The sequence below is a fragment of the Lepidochelys olivacea genome, assembly GCF_965140295.1.
Source record: "Lepidochelys olivacea isolate rLepOli2 genome assembly, chromosome: 11".
In the NCBI taxonomy this organism is placed as follows: Eukaryota; Metazoa; Chordata; order Testudines; family Cheloniidae; genus Lepidochelys; species Lepidochelys olivacea.
The window spans coordinates 46830690-46849623 of NC_140421.1; the positions used below are offsets into that span (position 1 = coordinate 46830690).

Genomic DNA, 18934 nt, shown 5'->3' on the forward strand with positions numbered 1-18934 from the left:
AAACTGAGTCCAGAGCGGATCTGCAGCTAAGTGTGTGTGGGGGGGCGTGTGTGACAGGTTACAGGGGGGCCTATGCTGGCAGAACAGGTAGAATCAGTGATATCTCAGCACATCATATGGCTTCCCAAGGGCTCCAAACCATCACATGTTTATTATTTGGATTATTTCTCTAGGAATACTGGCTTGGAGTGTGTGTGTATGGGGAAGTGGGGAGAATGTTCTCTTTGTTGATGTAAAGATGTCATGATGCCCAGCAGAAATTGGACAATGGTTAGGTTGCAGGAATACTGAGACCGCTGCCTGTCAAGCGACCAATATTGTCTCCGTTTTTTCGTATTCCAACAGTCTGTGTGGATCCATTTGTTGTCTTCTGTCTTATACTTCATCTGTAAGCTCTTTGGGGCAGGAACAGCTTCTTTGTTCTGTTTGAATAGTGCCTAGCATAGTGAGGGTCTGGTCTATGACTAGGGTTCCTGGAAGCTATGGTAGTACAAATAATAATGAAGATGGCATATAACATACTGGTAGGCAATTACAAATGGGCTTTCTGACAAACTTTCAAGGTGGATGTTTCCCATTGAATAGTGGAGGTGTCTGAAATACTTGAATGCTGTTCAGTTGTTGATTCAGATCCCAGCAGGGTTCTCTCAGTCTACAGTGCTAGCTTGGGACTTCAGAGACTTGGGTTCAGTTTCCTGCTGCACCACAGCCTTCTTGTGGGACATTGGGAAAGTCATTTAGTCTTTCAGTGCCCCACTTTCCCATCTGCAAAATGGGGATAATATTTCATTACTTCCTAGGGGTATTAAGGATAAATACATTAAAGATTTTGAGACACTTAGTGAGGGAAGTATAGAACTCTGTACGTTTGGTAGATGTAGTTACCCCAGAAAATAATGGTGAGGGGGTGTGTGGAGAGTAAAAAAAAAAAAATTCTCCTCCTTTTGACCACCAGAGAAAATTTCTCTGGGTGATTAAGTGAATTACAGGACTATGGGCAAATGGGGTTCATATTTGAAGAAGGAAAAATATGCTACACTGATGCAACTACTTTGCAGCAGTCAGTATTTTAGTGGCACCAAAAAAACCCCAAAACCCTGAGCATCTTGTTTTCTTATTTTTATTTCTTGCTAGAGTAACTGACTGTCCTATTTGACTAGAATAGGGGAGCCCACACTTCCTACCGTGTGTAGGCTGAGTTTACTTCATACACCTGGGGCTCCTTGCATCCCTCCATTACCCCACACACAAGCTCTCTGATCTCCATCTTCCCATCTCTCTTTTTCAGGGACTCCCCCAAGTCTTCCCTCTGCCAGAGGTTTTTTGTGTCCCCATTTCTCCCTCTTCCCATACCAAGGTCCCCCATTCTCCCCTCCCCCCAATACCAGCATCTTCCCCCCATGGCAGGGGTTCTGTGTGCCCCCCATTCCCACCTTCCCTATGCCAGGACATTTTTGTATGCTGCCCTTCCCCATACAAGGTTCCCCCCCCCATCTCTCCCCACCACCACCATCACACTTTGTGTGCTCCCCGCCCTCTTTGCCAGGGGATTTGTGCATACCCCTGTCCCCAACCATTATTTTTCTCTCTGAGAGGTGAGTCATTCAGGGTATCAACTCTACTGTGAAGTAGGGGTATTACGCTGGAAGGCATGGGTGCCATCAAGCTGTTTGATCCGTAGGCTGTGGCTATGCTAAAGAACTGACAGGGACTATATTTGTCCCCCATTTTCCCAGTTTCCTGACAAATCAATAGGGTGCTGACCATTGATGCCTAGAATATGCTTTGGAATTGATCAGATGCTGCATTCAAAAATTCTTGCACACGCAGAAATGCCACTGAGTTGAGAGTAAGGCTTTCACAGGCTCAGACAAAGATAGATTTCAGAGTAGTTCAGTGTTGATCGTACGGAGACGCGAGAACTGGCATTTTATTGTCTTCTTAGCAAAGTCAGCTTCTGAACCATTACAAAAATGTTTTGAAATAGCAGGAAATATTTTCCTTTACTTTTCAAACTAAATTTTTGAGGGGAAATTATTCTTTAAGACATTTACTATAAACATGTGCTTGTAGCATTCGTGGAGGTTTATACTGATTTCAAGTTATTTTTTAACTAGTCAAAGTTCAGATTTGGTGTAGGTCTTTTAATGACCACAGATCCCGCTATTTGGATTTCTCTTCTGTCACATTCAAAATATAAGTGCGCTGTCAGAATTATACTGTTTGGGTAGAGTAGTTTAATTACAAGTCTATTGTTGGCGGGTAGACGAAAATGAATTTCGTATCCCTGGTTAGTGACAATGAAGCAATGCATTGATTGGCTTAATCTCAATATTTTGTATTGTACCAAATTAAATTTTTCAGGATTGTGTTGCCCAACAGAAAAATGGCAAGAACTCTAACTTTAGGGATTTCTTCAATGTGTTTTGGGAAAAAAGACTGCACCTGGTTACAATTAACATTAGCAAGTAATGGGATTAAAAACTAGCTCAAATACAAATGTGAAAATAAGGCTGAGCTACAGTAGCAAGAAATTAATCGAATGGTTCTTTGTCTCATGTCTTCATAGAGAAAAACTATGAGCCTTCCAAAATACATTACTTGGTAGCTCCATAGTGTAGCTTTGACAGCAGTATCCAATGATTAACAAATTACCCAGCTGTGTTTACTACAATACTGTGTTCTTTAACTGAAGAAAAGTTTAGGGTTAGCAGTTTTAATTGTCTTAAAAAAATAAACAAAACACACCACACACTGTCGTTTTTCTGTATGCAGTGCTAAAATACTCAGGAACAAGTTCTATGCTACTTCACAATCAAGCCTGAATTAGCAGGGGATCCATCCATAAGACAAAGAAATAGGCTTTTCCAGCCGTAATTTCTAGACTTTAGGCTTAAGGGCGTGATATACTTAAGGAGTGACAGAAGCAAGGGTTTGTGCAGTAAACTAGACTCCATGTATCTTCAATTACGGATGTAATTTATGGATGTTTTAGAGCAGTAAACAGTCTTTCTTGTTTAGGAAAAAGGCATTTGCCACTGAAATGGCAGCTATAAAATAATGACAGTTACAGCTATATAAAGAGCACAGTGGACTAGAACTTCGGAACATAAACCAGAAACTGATGATAATACTTCAAATCAAAAAAAGGCACTTTGATTAGATCCATCATTATGCCGTAGAACCTGAGAGTTATGAACAACCTCCACTCCCAAGGTGTTCATACCTCTGAACAAAAACGTTATGGTTGTTGTTTCAAAGCTGTATTAAGTCAATGTTCAGTTGTAAACTTTTGAAAGTTTACTGTGCGGCTCAGAAATGCTGTTTTTAACCATCTTAATTTAAATGAAACAAGCACACAAACCGTTCCCTTACTTTGTCAAATTGTTTTTATCTTGCTTTTTTAAAAAAAAAAAAGTATTTTACGTTTAACACAGCACGTACTGTACTTGCTTTTTGCCCTCTGTCTGCTGCTGCCTGACTGCGTACTTCGGTTCCAAATGAGGTGTGTGGTTGACCAGTTAGTTCGTAACTCTGTGGTTCTATTGTGTACATATATTGCTTCTCTAGAAGTGTGTCCTTTGTCAGCAAAAAACTATCAGTCTTTCAAAACTAGGCTGCTGTAGAGTTAAAATTGTATCTGAGGGCCTTGCCAATAAAAGCCATATAGCATTCTTTGTATGGAGGACGTAAGGAGAGCCCCTTAAATCTGCGGATATCCCCTTTATATCCATGGACCATGTTTGCAGATTGGATACAGATACAAGTTTTATATTCATGCAGGGCTCTAGACATAAGCACTCAGATACTGTGGTGCTAACTACTCTAGAAATCCCTGTAAATGTAAATAATGAAACATTTCACACTGTGACTTCACTTCCATTCCTGCTGGGTCCCTGTTAAGTGTCTCAGGGTTGAAATTCACAAAAGTTTTACTCTGACGCATTTCAATGTCATCACTTATGGAACATAGCAAAGGCTGCAAAAAGGGTTTTGTGGCCAGAAAAGGGGTACTCTACTCATGGCTCAGTGGTGGCCACTTCTGACAATTCTGGATATTAGCTCCGCCCCGGTCAGTGCCCCTTCCACCATTGCTGCTCTCCTGTCACTCTTGGAATCGCAGTACAGCTGCTTCATGACTCAGCCAAGTCAGGTCACATCCTGGTTCTCACTTGTAGGGGACTCTTTCAAAGTCTCTCTGCACAAGTAGCATCATTCAGTCCTCACGCCTGCTGTCCTGACTACATCATTTCCACAGTGACTCAGGCAGTCTTCCCATTCACTGCCCAAAGCAATACCACTCTGCACTGGATAGCAAGAAAACCTAGGCCTGCCCTCTACTGCAGGTCCCAGTCCAGGGCCGTACAGTAATCAGTTAAGGTCTAGGACTTCATCAACCCTACCACTCTTTTACCTAAACTATTCCCTACCATGCTTCTTTAAGCTTGTCCTTCATCAATCTTGTTAGTCAGTCAGTTCCATCCCTCTCAAGCCTGCTAGCTTAAACCCTACCTCATGGGTTCCTATATTCCCCCCCTCCTTCTCCCTTACCTCCGGGAGAAAGGCTGTAGGCTTCCTCCCTGAGCCACTGTTGCTAGCCTCCTGGCTTTATAGAAGCCATGCCTGTTCCCTCACAGGTGAGCTTCCTTCTCATTAGCACCCTCCACACAACCTAAATATACCCTATTTTCAGCTTAATTGTCTGATTGGGTCCACCTGGCCTACTGCAACTCTCTGAAGGCCTATGTGAGGCATACACTCCATCCCACGGCCCCCAAAATATTAAGATGAAACATATGCATGAAAGTTAATCCACAATTCATATAAAAATATTATAACCACTGGCCAATGATGTATATCATGCTAGGATTTTAACTCATGGCTGATGGATCCTTATGTTACTCTACTTAAAGATCAGGTTCTGTAACATATTTGGAAGTAGGCTACTAACTGACAACACATCCCAAAATTACATGCCTTTTTGAGTGACCAACTTTTGCTGCCTTAGAGGACTGATACTAGCATATCTTCCTTCACAAATACCTGATTTGCAGCATAGTGCTTTGTTTAATCTGCAATTGGGCTGAGGTCCACACAGAACAGGACACAGGCCTTACGTGGCTAGAGATCCCTCCTTTTCTTGTGGCTTCCAAACAACATTTCTTATTGGAATCAAGGATTCATATGCAAATTACACCCCCCTCTTTCAGAACAGGCTACTGCCCACAGAGGGATTCTACTTTAGTGCCTTAGTATCTGAACATGGTAACTTTCACCTATAGGTGTGGGAAGATACTCTTTCCGCAGCCCCTACAGGGTGAATTCCCCACACTCACTCACTAAGGTGATTGAACAGTTTGTCTATAGCTAGAGATAGGCAGAGCAGCAGCGTTTTCATGGGTTTTTAATATATTCTAGTAGGGATTTCTTAAGAGCCCCAACAGCAGAGGCTGCAGTGGGATTTTGCCAAATGAACACACAGCCCAGCAGCAGTTCAATGTTGCTACCTTTGTGTGTATTGCAGGCTACTTGTGGGCCCCTTAACAGAAGGGAGGTGATAAGCGGGAACCTGGTCCTGGGTGGGGAGAGCCCCCTGTGGTTATATTGCTAAGGATTCTTTTTAAAAGTGTAATGCCAAGCATGCACGAACAAACTTATGCTGGGTGATCACACTGCCTGAGAGCCAGTATCCTACACCCAGCGGGACATTACAGCTCAAAATAAAGGTTTTTCAAGTTGGTAGTGTGCTGAGTGCCGTAAGGATTTACATGCTGGCTTTCACAAGTGTGTGTGTTGGATATGCTAAATTTATAATTGCAGATCATGCTTCAGCCCAGACATGTACTTGTTCCTTTTCTTTCTGCTTCAGCAGGAGTAAGGAAGGTAGGGAACATAGCTTACTCTTGCTGTAAAGCACTGACGGTGCTATAATATATGTTATAATTAACCGTGGTGACAGAGTCATCATGGTTGAACAGTCTATGAAAATATTTAACAGTTTCTCAGAGACAGAATCTTACCTTAAGGTAGATTTTCCCAGAAGGAAGGCTTTGTCCTGTATGTCTGTGACTGACTGCATAGAACCCAGTTGTCTGTCTGCTCCTTTTCGAGATGCACCTAACAAAGCTCAGGTGTCAGTCCTAAAGGATGGGGCTTTAAAAGGAAAGTCTCGGAAAAGGTTGACATTTGAACTGTAACTCCTGAACTTTTGACATGGTACCAATTAAAGCAACTGGTACTTAAACGGAGAGATGGGAGCACTTTAAATTGCAGTTCTCCCCACTTCACTTTCTCAAGAGCCACAATCCCCATAAGAATCTTATTTTCCTATTTTGATTATTAATTTTCAGTTCTCTATATACCAGGTGTGTTGCAGTGTTCTAGAGTTAATATCGTTCGTGCTAGTGTGCAACATGAATGCAGCATACACTGTATTAGCCTAGAAACACCGGCCCTGATTCTGGACTGTTTCTGAGTTGTGCTTTGTGCAGCTCAGGAGCTTGTGCCTTGTCTGTTCTTTATCCGCCCACCTGCCTGCCCCTCTCAATCCTGAAGCTGACTGGGGACAAGGCCACTCCCCACCATAAATCAGAATGTCTTAAATTCACTCTAACCTCTACCCAGCATCCTAAGGGGCCATTATGACATGTGGGGATCCCCGAATTAGAGCTGTTCCAACCGTGCCACTTTATACAGAGTGTAAAGGAATCAGGCCTGAAAAGGTGAGTAGCATAGGAATTGTTATGGTAGCTTTATGCCACTCAGTGATTCCCATGTGCTGGGGGAAACCTCCACTTACATCAGCATTATGGCTGTTGCACCACTCTGGCAGCCATAGTGGGGCTATGGAGTACTCTCTTTTGTTTTATTGTATTGTCAAGGTTCCTTCCCCACTCTGAACTCTAGGGTACAGATGTGGGGACCTGCATGAAAACCCCCTAAGCTTATTTTTACCAGCTTAGGTTAAAACTTCCCCAAGGTACAAACTATTTTACCTTTTGCCCTTGGACTTTATTGCTGCCACCACCAAGCATCTAACAAATATATAAAAGGGAAGGAGCCCGCTTGGAAATGTCTTTCCCCCCAAAATCCTCCCCAAATCCTACACCCCCTTTCCTGGGGAAGGCTTGGTAAAGATCCTCACCAATTTGCTTAGGTGAACACGGACCCAAACCCTTGGATTTTAAGAACAATGAAAAAGCAATCAGGTTCTTAAAAGAAGAATTTTAATTGGGAAAAAAAGGAAAAGAATCACCACTGTAAAATCAGGATGGTAAATACCTTACAGGGTAATCAGATTCAAAACATAGAGAATCCCTCTAGGCAAAACCTTAAGTTATAAAAACAGGAATATACATTCCATTCAGCACAGCTTATTTTATCAGCCATTTACACAAAACAGAATCTAGCACATATCTAGCTAGATTACTTACTAAGTTCTAAGACTCCATTCCTTTTCTGTTCCTGGCAAAAACATCACACAGACAGAGAGAACTTTTGTTTCGTCCCCCCCTCTAGCTTTGAAAGTCTCTTGTCTCCTCATTGGTCATTTTGGTCAGGTGCCAACAAGGTTATCCTAGCTTCTTAACCCTTTACAGGTGAAAGGGTTTTTTTCTCTGGCCAGGAGGGATTTTAAAGGTGTTTACCCTTCCCTTTATATTTATGACATGTATATTTTTAAGTTTTCAGTCCTCTGGTTGGGAAGGAATTCCAATCAGAGACTGGAAAGGTCGCTTCAGTCACCTTGTGTCCATTGTAGTTGTAAGAGCTTGTCTTAGGAAGCTGTTGCACAGTCTGACAGATCCCATTGTTTGGACGTTTTCCTGGTATTCAGCCAATCTTTTTTCCCTTTATTACATCTCATTATTACCTTTGCATATTACAGCCCCCTATTAGCTCCCATAATAAAGGTCAGCATAGAGTTGGCTTTCCGCAAGTGGTTGTAAATTACTTCCCCCCCCTCCTTTTTTTATTTACCAACACCACCATTATGAAATTATGAATTGTGCTTCAATTTTAGGTCTAATTTAAGATGAGTAGTATTGTCAGTGGAAGAATACTTAATAATATATGGTATTTTACTGTCACTTGCACCAGTTAAGTTAGAAATTATTGTCCTAGGCCAGGCTCCTGCAACTGGCTCCACGTGGGCGGTTTGAATGCATTTAGTGAACTGTAACAAGGAATCCTGATCATTAGGCTCAGAGAGGTAATAAAAACTAGAGAGGAAGAGTATAGCCCATTAGAACATTCATGTTGTAATTCTAACATTTAATAAAAAGTACATGAATAAAAATAATTTCCTGTGATTTGCACAGATTTGACCCACTGCTCTTGCACCAAATTAATATAAGACCAGTACATACAAACTGCATTTCATGAAAAAATATACGTCATTCTCATGACTAGCCAAGACAGAATAGTGGTGTCTGTAAAAATATGCTGCTGAAGGTTCCTACAAAATGAAGTGCACCACAGTACTGATGAACAATCTTTGGCCAGTCTTTGTCTAAATACATTGGGCCTTTGATGGCAGAAAGCTTCCTAGGATTTTGTCTTTTGTACTGGAAGAATCCTAAAAAGAGTGGAAGAAATTACAAGTCTTGTTTGTTTTTCAGTTTTTTGTCCAAAACAGGTACAATCATGGGAAGAGCCTTGTTGAAATCTCAGGCTTCCACCTTCTGGACAAGTGTTTGTACAAACTCTCACACTTTATAAGGACAGGTGCATTCTGATGAGAGATGCTTTTGTTTCACTGGTCTTGTAGTGCTACAGATCTCAGACCAAATTCAGACTAGAAATTATATTTGTGTTTATTTTCAAATTGCCCCAGAGTATCCTAGGCACTTTACAGAATCATATAAAAAGACCAAGTCCTTGTCCCAAAGAACTTACAAGCTAATAGCCTGTTCCTGCTTCCATTGACATCAGTGGTGCAGGACCAAGCACTAAAACCCTGATCTCTGGGCAGACAGTCCCCTGCACCCACACAAAGCTCATTGCAGGATCAGGCCAAGGGATGTATCTAACATTTTTCTCTCCAAGTTTTCCACCTTTGCACCCAATGTGGCAACTTCACAAGCATAGCATTGATGGAAGTGCTGGTGTAGACAGGTCTCCAGGCTCCTGCAGTTTTGTTCATCGCTTAACTCATCCAGAGCAGATGTAGAAGACCTGAGAATAAAACTGCTGACACTTTTTCTACACTAGAGCTGCACTGGTTTTAGCAATGACAGGAAGTTTTAGGGAAAAAAGACTGGTATAGACAAGGCTTAATTTTAGATGCCCTGCAAGAAAAGGATGGCCAGGGAAAGGAGCATGGGAGAGCAACGGTTACAGTCCTAGGATTACACAGTACCCTGATTGCATGTGTACTCATCTTGAGGTTCTGTTACATACATTGCTTCAGCTTGTCATTCAGATCAGATACGTATATGTCCTTTGTCCTGTCTTGGGATACATCTACAGGGAGGTGTAATTCCCAGCACAGGTAAACGTGCACATGATAGCACCTTAAAATAGCAGAGTGGCTGTGGTGGCTCGGGCTGGCCACCCTTTGTTTGTACCTGGAGGTCAGGCAAGATTGTACTCAGGGCAAGCCTACCCTACAGTGCTACTTCGGGGCAGTGTAAGTTAGATCAAATTAAGCAGTAGTGTAGACCTGCCCTTAGGCAGCTTGAGCAGAGCTAGCACAGGTATGCGTACCCATGCTGGGAATTACACCTTCCAGCATCTGTGTAGACATACTTTGTGTCACAGTCCTTCCCATCAGTGAAGCAGCAGGTATTCAAGCAGCAGCTGGTTTTGGTTAACTTTATTTTAGCAATAAATCTCTAACTGCACTAATCCATTTTTTTTACCTATAAAGTAAAATTTTCTGTAATTTTTAAAGCATAGATTTCTCTTGTCACGTTGAAAAAATGTGATTGCTTTGTTACTTTGATTTTTTTTAGCCTATTTGAAAAAAAAAAAAAAGATTAAAAAAAGAGAACCCCCAACATATTGCTCATGTTCACACTGCATTATTAAAGTGTGCTAACTGAATTTTGGATGTGCCAGCAACTAATGTGGTAGGACAGCAAAACAGTAGCAATTAACTGCACAGATATGCTACATAGCCAGAATACTTAGATGTATATGTGTGCCAGAGAAATCTCCACTACCTCCCAATCTTCCGCTGGCCTAGGTGTGGGCTGCCCTTTAGCTTTTGCCAGGGCTGAGTAGTCAGCGAGCTGCATCTGGCTCTCTGCAGCCACCATGCTCCGCTCTCTCTAAGCTGCATATTGACCTAGTGGAGAATCAGGGACACAGGGCTACTTGCATTTTTTCATGTAGACACATGATTAAACACTTTGCTGAATTAGGCCTTTAGGTTCCAGTGCTCTCCACAGTCTCCCTAATCACTGGATCCTTGGTGCCCTGATCCTATTGTGAGTAATTCTAGTCTCTCTGGTTTGCTGATCCCTGTGTCAGTCATACTCCATCCGCGCTGTGAGGGAGTGCATGTTGCTTTGTTCAACAGGTAAAGAAAAGAAAATGTAGCTTGGTACATTTAGCCAGCGGCTGTTCTGTACTTAGTGGTTGAGTGCGCTGTAGAAAAAACCTGATTGGAAATAGGTGTTGTCTTCGCTGTATGTTACACTCTTTAGCGTGGTCTCCACACATCAATAACCTTGCAGTTGCTGGAGTTTGCAGTCATTAGTGAAGCTAAAGTATCTCTCACACTATTGGAGCATGGCGCACCGTTCCAGCTGTTGTAACAAAGTTCCCAAACCTCAGTTAAAAGCAATACAGTGACCAACCTTTTGATGTAACAGTTTTCTCCTTTGTGTGGATTTACTGTTACAACTTTATCTTATTTCTGAAGCGGTGGCACTGTTTTTTCAGCTGTGAGAGGGATGTTGAATATTGTACCAATAGAGCACTTTCTTCCCCTCTTATAAAGGTGGAATGTTCTAACCTTCAGAATAGCATTCTCCTCCCCGCATGTAACCTTGCCCTTTATACAGGACTAATAGTAGCATAGAAGATAACACAAAATAATAAATGGAGAGTTATTGCACTTAGATGCTGGGCTATTAACTGATAGGTGCCTTGTTCCGAGATGATGAGTGATTGCCAGATATTTTGGCTCAAAGCTAGACACCACAACAGTCCTTAATTGTGACTGATTCATTTGGCTGAAATATGTCGCTATTGTAATTCAGCTATGTCATTAATCTGATTGAGTGCCATCCGGCCATTAGAATTGTATGAGAAAAAGGTAGCTGACATGTGAGGCAAGAACACTAACCTCTGCATTAGACTATAAAATAACCATTAGGACAACTAATGCTGAAATTGAATTGCTTCATAGAAATTTAGTTTCCAAGCATAATATTAATTAGCTATAAGCCTGATGAATATCAAGAATTAATTAAAACTTTTCAGTGGCCTATGTGGGTTTTAAATATTATCATTATTGCTCCAGTATTTTTAGATCTTATGCTAATTGCTAAATGCTTTTTAGAAAGCATGAATGGAATAATCTACAGTAGCGATGTGAGGTTCAAACAATTTACTGCATTAAGAACTATTGCTTGGCATCCTCCTACATAGTTTTCACTTTTTCTTCTAAAATTGATCTGCAGTTTTTGTTAACTCCTTTGTCCGTGGAATACAAATCAAAAAGACGTGGGTCAAGGTTTACAGGCCCAAATTTTATCCGTAGTATTTCTTTTCAATAAAGTTAAGATCATTATAACCTGGAAGCTGTCTACTTTTATTTTTGGTAAAGGGACAATAGCTACAATACCACCAGAGATTATTTTTAAAATGTATTTAAAAATGCTAGCAAGAATTCCTGATTATTTTTGCCATATAAAGAAAAGGCCTCAAACAGACTAATTATTTAGTGCATAAAACAGTCACTGATTAACAAACATGAATAAGCTAAGAATTATAACGGGAAGAGAATTCATAATTAAAATCAGCATTTGGCTGTCTCTTGAATGTCATCTTAAGGCTAAAAAATGCTTCCATGTTTATGACACAGGATGTGTGGATGCATAATGATGATGATGAAAAAGTTCCTCTTCTGAGTATTAAAGCAGGAAAGAAACTGGTTTACAGTAAGACACGAATGCTCGTATTGCCATTTTCTCAAGCTATGTTACTCTGCACAGCCATCAGCGGGGATCTCGTGAAGAGAGGAATCTGCAAACATAAAATCAAAACATTACCTTAAATTACATTTTTGTAGAGGCTTACTTATATTTTTTAAATCAATGCCTGCTTTATGGAGAAATAGTTTTGTTTTGAATATTTGAGAAGGGATGTAGACAGACACTCATATTTTTACATCATTAATTCTAACATCCCAGCAGCTGGGAAAATGCTAGCTCATTATTTCATAAACAGTTTTGTAATATTGACATCAATTCAGTTGCTAGAAAATTTGTATAACATGCTCTTTCCTTCCTGAGGAAAATGTCTGTAATATTACCATTTTTAAAATATACATCATGTAGTAACACAAATATATAGTTCTGGAGGTTCCTATTAATTTGGCGGTGCTGTGTTACAATAGATTAAATTCCTTATTTTTTTTCCCCATAAGAGAACCTTAAACTTGGGAGTGGCTGGGTCATTACACATATTGAATCTATTTCCCTAAAGTTAAGTATCCTCACACCTTCTTGTCAACTGTCTAAATGGGCCATCTTGATTATCACTACAAAAGTTTTTTTTCTCCTGCTGATAATAGCTCATCTTAATTAATTAGCCTCTTACAGTTTGTATGGCAACTTCCACCTTCTCTGTATGTATATCTATATCTATATATATCTTCTTACTATATGTTCCATTCTATGCATCCGATGAAGTGGGCTGTAGACCACAAAAGCTTGTGCTCTAATAAATTTGTTAGTCTCTACGGTGCCACAAGTTCTCCTGTTCTTTTTGCGGATACAGAATAACACGGTTGCTACTCTGTCATTAAACTTTCCAGTGTGGGGAGTACAAAATTTTACTCTATATTATCCTAAACAAGTGACAGTAAACATGTAACAGCTTAACACTATTACACTTGTTAATCACACTTTACTTTAAGGTACTTTTATAATTAATTGTATACATGGTTAATAGATATTACAGACTGGAGTGGTATATCTTATAGTTGGGTATAAGCACATCCGTAGATGGTGTTTATAGATGGCTATAAGCCATGGTTACAAACAGTCTGTTCACCTGTTGGAGCCTAACGATCTCTAAATCAATTAACCTCTTATCAAAACACCTATTAATCGTTTATAATATTAACCCTTTATAAACTATTTATAAATGTGCCCTTAATATAAATGGTGACCATTTATTTTCTAATGCCCCAGAGCCGGTGGTGAGTGGGTGCGAGATATAATTTCTTTTTCATATGTATGTCCCATGTAACTGGAAGGACAGAACACAGAAGCTTACTGCAGCTAAATATTCCAGAACATAAAGATGGGAATTGTGTTTAATACAGTGATAGTCCAATGAATCCACTGCATTGCCAGAACGTGGAATGGTTATTCAGAACATTCAAAGGGACTAAGGTCCTGATTCAGCTAGGTACCTACATACAATGCCTAGTTTTAAGCAATAATCCCGCACGGAAGTCAATGAGAAGCTTGGCACCTGCTGAAGTCATGTAAATGATTGGTATTAAACATAACTGGTAAAATGGTAATCACTACAGATGTTACTCACAAAGGTAAAGTTGATTCTCTCTCTCTTTTTAAATAGTGCTGGCCCGAAAGGAGATAACATTTATGAATGGAGATCAACTATACTTGGACCCCCAGGTTCTGTATATGAAGGAGGTGTTTTTTTCCTGGATATCACATTTTCGTCCGATTATCCATTCAAGCCACCAAAGGTAAGGGTAAGGTTTTTATTTATAGTGACCAAGATTTTTAAAAATGACTCATGATTTTTTGGAGAAAGGCCTTGCTTTTCAGATGAGTGCTCAGCACTTTCTGAAAATTAGGCCCTTTTAAGATGTCCTAAAAGATGCCCCAAACCACCTTTGAAAATCTTGGCAAACAATTTCAAGAAATATGTCTGCTTCACAATCCATATGTTTTTTTTTTCCAACTTTCCTAGTGGTGAATTGAGTGATAATTCTAAAGTAATTGGTCAGGAGTAATAGGTGAAAAACTAATTCCAATAAAAGGTGGCTTCTCTTTTACACATAAGTTTCATAGCAATCAGCAACAAAAAGAAAGGATATTAGAACTGAATAGATTCAACTAAAAAATGTAACATTGTACCTTCCAGTTGGCTAAGAATCCTGTGATTGGATCCATTATTATAAAATGTCAGTGTAACTGAAACTGATTAGATCTGCCTTTTTGACTGCCACTGCACATTGACGTGTCTTTTTTATTTATTTATGTATTTTGGTTCCTTGGGGCACTACAACATAAAGAATAATGCATTCTCAGACTTCCCGAAAAGCACAAAACACAAACCATAATATTCTTTGACGTAAGTTTGTTTTCATGGAATGATGAAGAGTTTTTGCAGAATGTTTCTAATTCCACATCAAGATTACACTATTATGTTGAATTGCGTGAGTTTCATCAGCCATTCAGATTTGTCTTCCGAAGTATAGTAAAATGAAAATGGATGTTTTACTCATCTCTGCCATAAACTGTGCCTTCTGCAACTAATGCACTGAAATATTTCTTACTCATTTTGTTTATGCATAGAAACCATTTTCATACTATATGAATATTAATCTGAAATAAATTAAAACAGAAGTATGATGGCACTTACTGCAATAGAAATGCTTTATAAGTATAGTAATTCCTGCCTAACGGGGATGCAATGAGGATTTAATATGTAAAATGCTTTGAAGATGACAATAGCAATACATTCCCTAAAAAGCAATATTTAAATAGATACTAAGGTTGCACAGTTAGGTACTGAAAAGTAAGAAAAAGATAAAGCTAAGATTGCACATGCAAGCCAAACCCGGTCCATTTGTACATATGCATTGCAATAATTGTAATACAGTCTTGCTCATGATCAAACTGTTACTCAAACACAATATAATATTTATACTGAATACACGCTGCATTTGTAGTACTCTGTATGACTCGGGGTGCATGCCAAAGAGTCTGCAAAAAAGTGATTTACCTACCAAATGTACAGTAAATGAGGCCAAGGCTCCTGAGGAGTTACAATGAATGAAGCAAAATGTGCACTTTTTTGATAAGTGCATTAAAATGCAGGGAACGAGAAAGGTCTCTGCAGACGTTCTGCTCCATGCAGAGTGCATCCTTCAGAACTTCTGCTACCCAAAAGGTAGGGATAGGCTATTCATAGATAGCACTTAATGGTTTTTGTCTGTAACTTTAGGTTACTTTCCGTACCAGAATCTATCACTGCAACATCAACAGTCAGGGAGTCATCTGTCTGGATATTCTGAAAGACAACTGGAGCCCTGCTTTGACTATTTCAAAGGTTTTGCTGTCTATTTGTTCTCTCTTGACAGACTGCAATCCTGGTAAGCAAATTCTAATTTACCAAGCATGAACTCTTGCTCATTTGCTGCAAAAATGATTCAATAGAGGATTCTCTACAGAATAATGCTGTCACTCTTAAAATAGATGTTTGAGATTAGAGATTAAAACCCCTTGTTTTATTTAAATCCATCTAAATTTGTATCATGGCAAGATTGCTCCCTGCAATATATTTTCTAGCCTTCGCATAGCCAGTGCCAAGTTCACACTTCAGTCCTTAGCTCTCATATGGCTCTTTTCACTCATCCATCTTTAAGGAGGATAAATAGCATTATCCCATTTTACAGAAGGAGGAAACAGGGATACAGAGAGTTGACATGACTTGCCCAAGCGTACATGGCAGGTTAGTGGACAATCCAGAAACAGAACCCAGATCTCCTGACTCCCACTCCATTGCCTTAACCACTTGACCATTATATAAAAACAGCTTCCTATTCAGCCTCCTTAAATATATTTTGTGGCGGGGGGGTGGGGGGGGAGAGACAGTACAGATTTTCAGTTTAAGAGGTGACTGTTTCAAACAGCTCCAAGACTGTGAAACTGGAAGGAATACGGGGTAATCCTTTTGAATCAATGGATTTATTCTGGATTTACACTAGGTTAAATGGGAGCAGGATTTGGTCAAGGGTTTTATCATGAAAGAGCCTTGAATTCGTTAATATACACTACACTATGCATCCAACGCTTCGAATTCATAAAAATCCTGTAAATTAGCACGTACGGTTTATGAAATATCTTAGTTTTCATGTTTGTTCAGTTGAAGCTACACTCCAATGTTTTCAAATAAAGGAAGGGGTAAAGCAAAGAAAGTGAAATGTTGATGGTGTATCCTATCCCAGTAACCAAACAACATTTCAGCTCCCCTGCTTTTCTTACTCTTTTATTTCAAGTTGTTGAAGGGGTTGCCAGGGCAGGGAGCCAGAGCTCAAACTGAATGAGACTGGGAGAGCGCTTTCCCCAGTGCTGCCCTGCTGGGGCCTGGATACTTGACGGTCCACAGCCCGCCACTCCCTGCTTCCCCCACCCCCGTATAGCTTCGTTGTTCCCCCACCCACCTCTAGGGAGGGCATGCCACACCACCCAGTTTGAAAAACAGTGGAATAAATTGTCCAGGATTAGTAACCTTATTTTCAGAAAGACATGGACTCGTGGGGAAAGTTTAGCTTTCAGATACAAGTATGATCATCGAAATGGAGCGTCTGTGTACAAAGAGACAGTGAGAAAACTTAAGGGGGAGGAGAGTTGAAATAATAAAACTTGCTAATAGATGCACAGGTTTTTGAAAAATGTTGCTGTTTTCAAAAAGAGTTTCCCTATCCATGTTTGCAGGAGTTCCAGTAGATCTGGTAACACTTCTCAGCAGCAGAAAGATTTAAGCGGGCCCCCACTGTATTTATAAAATTAATCCTGATGATCCTGGGTCACAGGAGACCTGGGGAGCATAGGTTAACTAAGGGTATGTCTACCCTGCAAAAAAAAAAAAAAAACCAACCTGCAGCAGTGTGTCTCAGCACCTGGGTGATCTGACTCAGGCTCATGCTTTGGGGCTAAAAATAGCAGTGTAGATGTTCCAGGTTTCAGAGCCCAGGCTCCAAGCCAAGCAAGAACATCTACTCTGCTATTTTTAGGTCCATAGTGTGAGCCTGAGTCAGCTGACCCAGGCTCTGCGCCTCGCTGCATGCGTTTGGTTTTTTGCAGTGTAGACGTACTCTACGAGAGACCAGTCAGGAGGTTCTTTACAGAGAATGGGCTTCCAGGTGAGGTGATGGTCATCTAAATTTTCATACAGTCGCACCAGACTCTATGTGGTATTTAATAAGCTTGGAAGTAACCATTTGTTCTTTTAAGGGTGTCATGAGGAAATCTTTCAGATCATGCTTTTGTCACCTCTAACACACCTCTGATGTGTTAATCTGCACAGGAGTTGTTTGGCCTGCTGTGGCATGTGAAGTTCTTTTTAAGTTTAGCATTTTAAAAGTGTGAAAATATTATATATTTTGCATAATATCAAGCAGTTCCAGACACAAACGGCTCCTGGGCTGTTTCTAGTTTTACATAACTCCTAGCCTGTAGCTGTCTTTCAGACAGTCAGCTAAAATGAAAAGGTATAACATTTTAACACAGATGTCTGTCTGTCTTTTAAAGAAACTAAGTGTTGGAGCCTGCAGATAATCAAAACAGATTAAAATCCTTCCTATTCATTCTGCTTTGAGTGTTTGTTCTTGAAAATGTCTTGTGTGTCAAGCCCTCTGCTGCAAAGCCTAGCATTTTTTGGCCTCACAAAGAGGGTGTACTGGGAAGCAAGTGATTTTTAAAATATTTCCTTTTTTAATAGAACGATTTCTGATGTTGTTTTTCTTCCCTATCTTCCTCTTCTTTTACCCCAAACTGTTACAGCTGATCCTCTGGTCGGAAGCATAGCCACTCAGTACCTGACCAACAGAGCAGAACATGACAGGATAGCCAGACAGTGGACCAAGAGATATGCAACATAAATGACATAAACTACTTGTGCTCTGTGAGGGTGCAGGAGGCAACTTGACAGTGTGCAACAAATCTTTATAGCCTTTACAATACGGACTTCTGTGTATATGTTATACTGATTCTACTCTCTGCTTTTATCCTTTTGAAGACTGGGATTCTGCCCCCTAAAAAAGGTAAATGCTATCAGGAGTAGAACTTTGTAGCTGTAGATTAGTTATGTTTAAAAAGCCTACTTGCAAGTCTTGCTTCTTTGGGATATCAAAATGTATTTTGTGATGTACTAAGGATACTGTTCCTGAAGTCAACCAAATATTATAGTGCATTTTAGCCTAATACATTATCTGTATGAAGTTATTAAAGGTAGCTGTAGATTACTAGGAATTATGTCATTTGTATTAAACCCAGATCTATTTCCAATATGTGGTACATGCTGTTGTGAAAACTGTTTTAACTTTTACCTTTGTCAGTTTGTAATGAAAGGATTTCCTTTTCCCCTTTGTAGCTCAGAGAGCACCCAGTGTATCATCTCAAACACAATAAACATGTTCCCCAAGGAGCAGTTTCTTTGTTTTCCTAATTTAAATTAGTATTTGAGTGAATTTAAATATAACAGTGATGCAAAGCTATTGTATCGCAGGTCTCTATGGATTAATATACACAAGCAAAGGCTTGCTATTAAATGTTTAATGTATACCTGTGGATTGTTTAAAAGTAAAAATTTTCCACTGGATTTTTATTTTTTAAACAGAAAATATCTTCTGGTTTTTGTTTTGTTTTAACTAACAAGGTTTTTTCAGTTAAAATGAGAGCAGTTAATAAGAGGTTGCTATGGCAGTTATTGTGGATAAATTAAATGGGCCCAATTCTGCTCCCATAATAGTCAACCTGAGTTTTCCATTCATTTG

General features: G+C 39.9%; 1 protein-coding gene across 4 annotated transcripts in view; it reads left to right on the forward strand.

The window, feature by feature from the left end:
• The window catches only part of UBE2E3 (ubiquitin conjugating enzyme E2 E3), an 83345-nt gene extending 64760 nt beyond the window's left edge, over nucleotides 1–18585 (forward strand). For all 4 annotated transcript variants that reach the window (XM_084643460.1, XM_084643459.1, XM_084643458.1 and 1 more), the window contains exons 4-6: nucleotides 13762–13894; nucleotides 15382–15529; nucleotides 17943–18585. In XM_084643460.1, coding sequence (XP_084499586.1) covers nucleotides 13762–13894; nucleotides 15382–15529; nucleotides 17943–18040 — 379 coding nt within the window. In that variant the 3' untranslated portion in view covers nucleotides 18041–18585. The remainder of the gene's footprint in view (nucleotides 1–13761; nucleotides 13895–15381; nucleotides 15530–17942) is intronic.
• The last annotated feature ends 349 nt before the right edge of the window (nucleotides 18586–18934 follow it).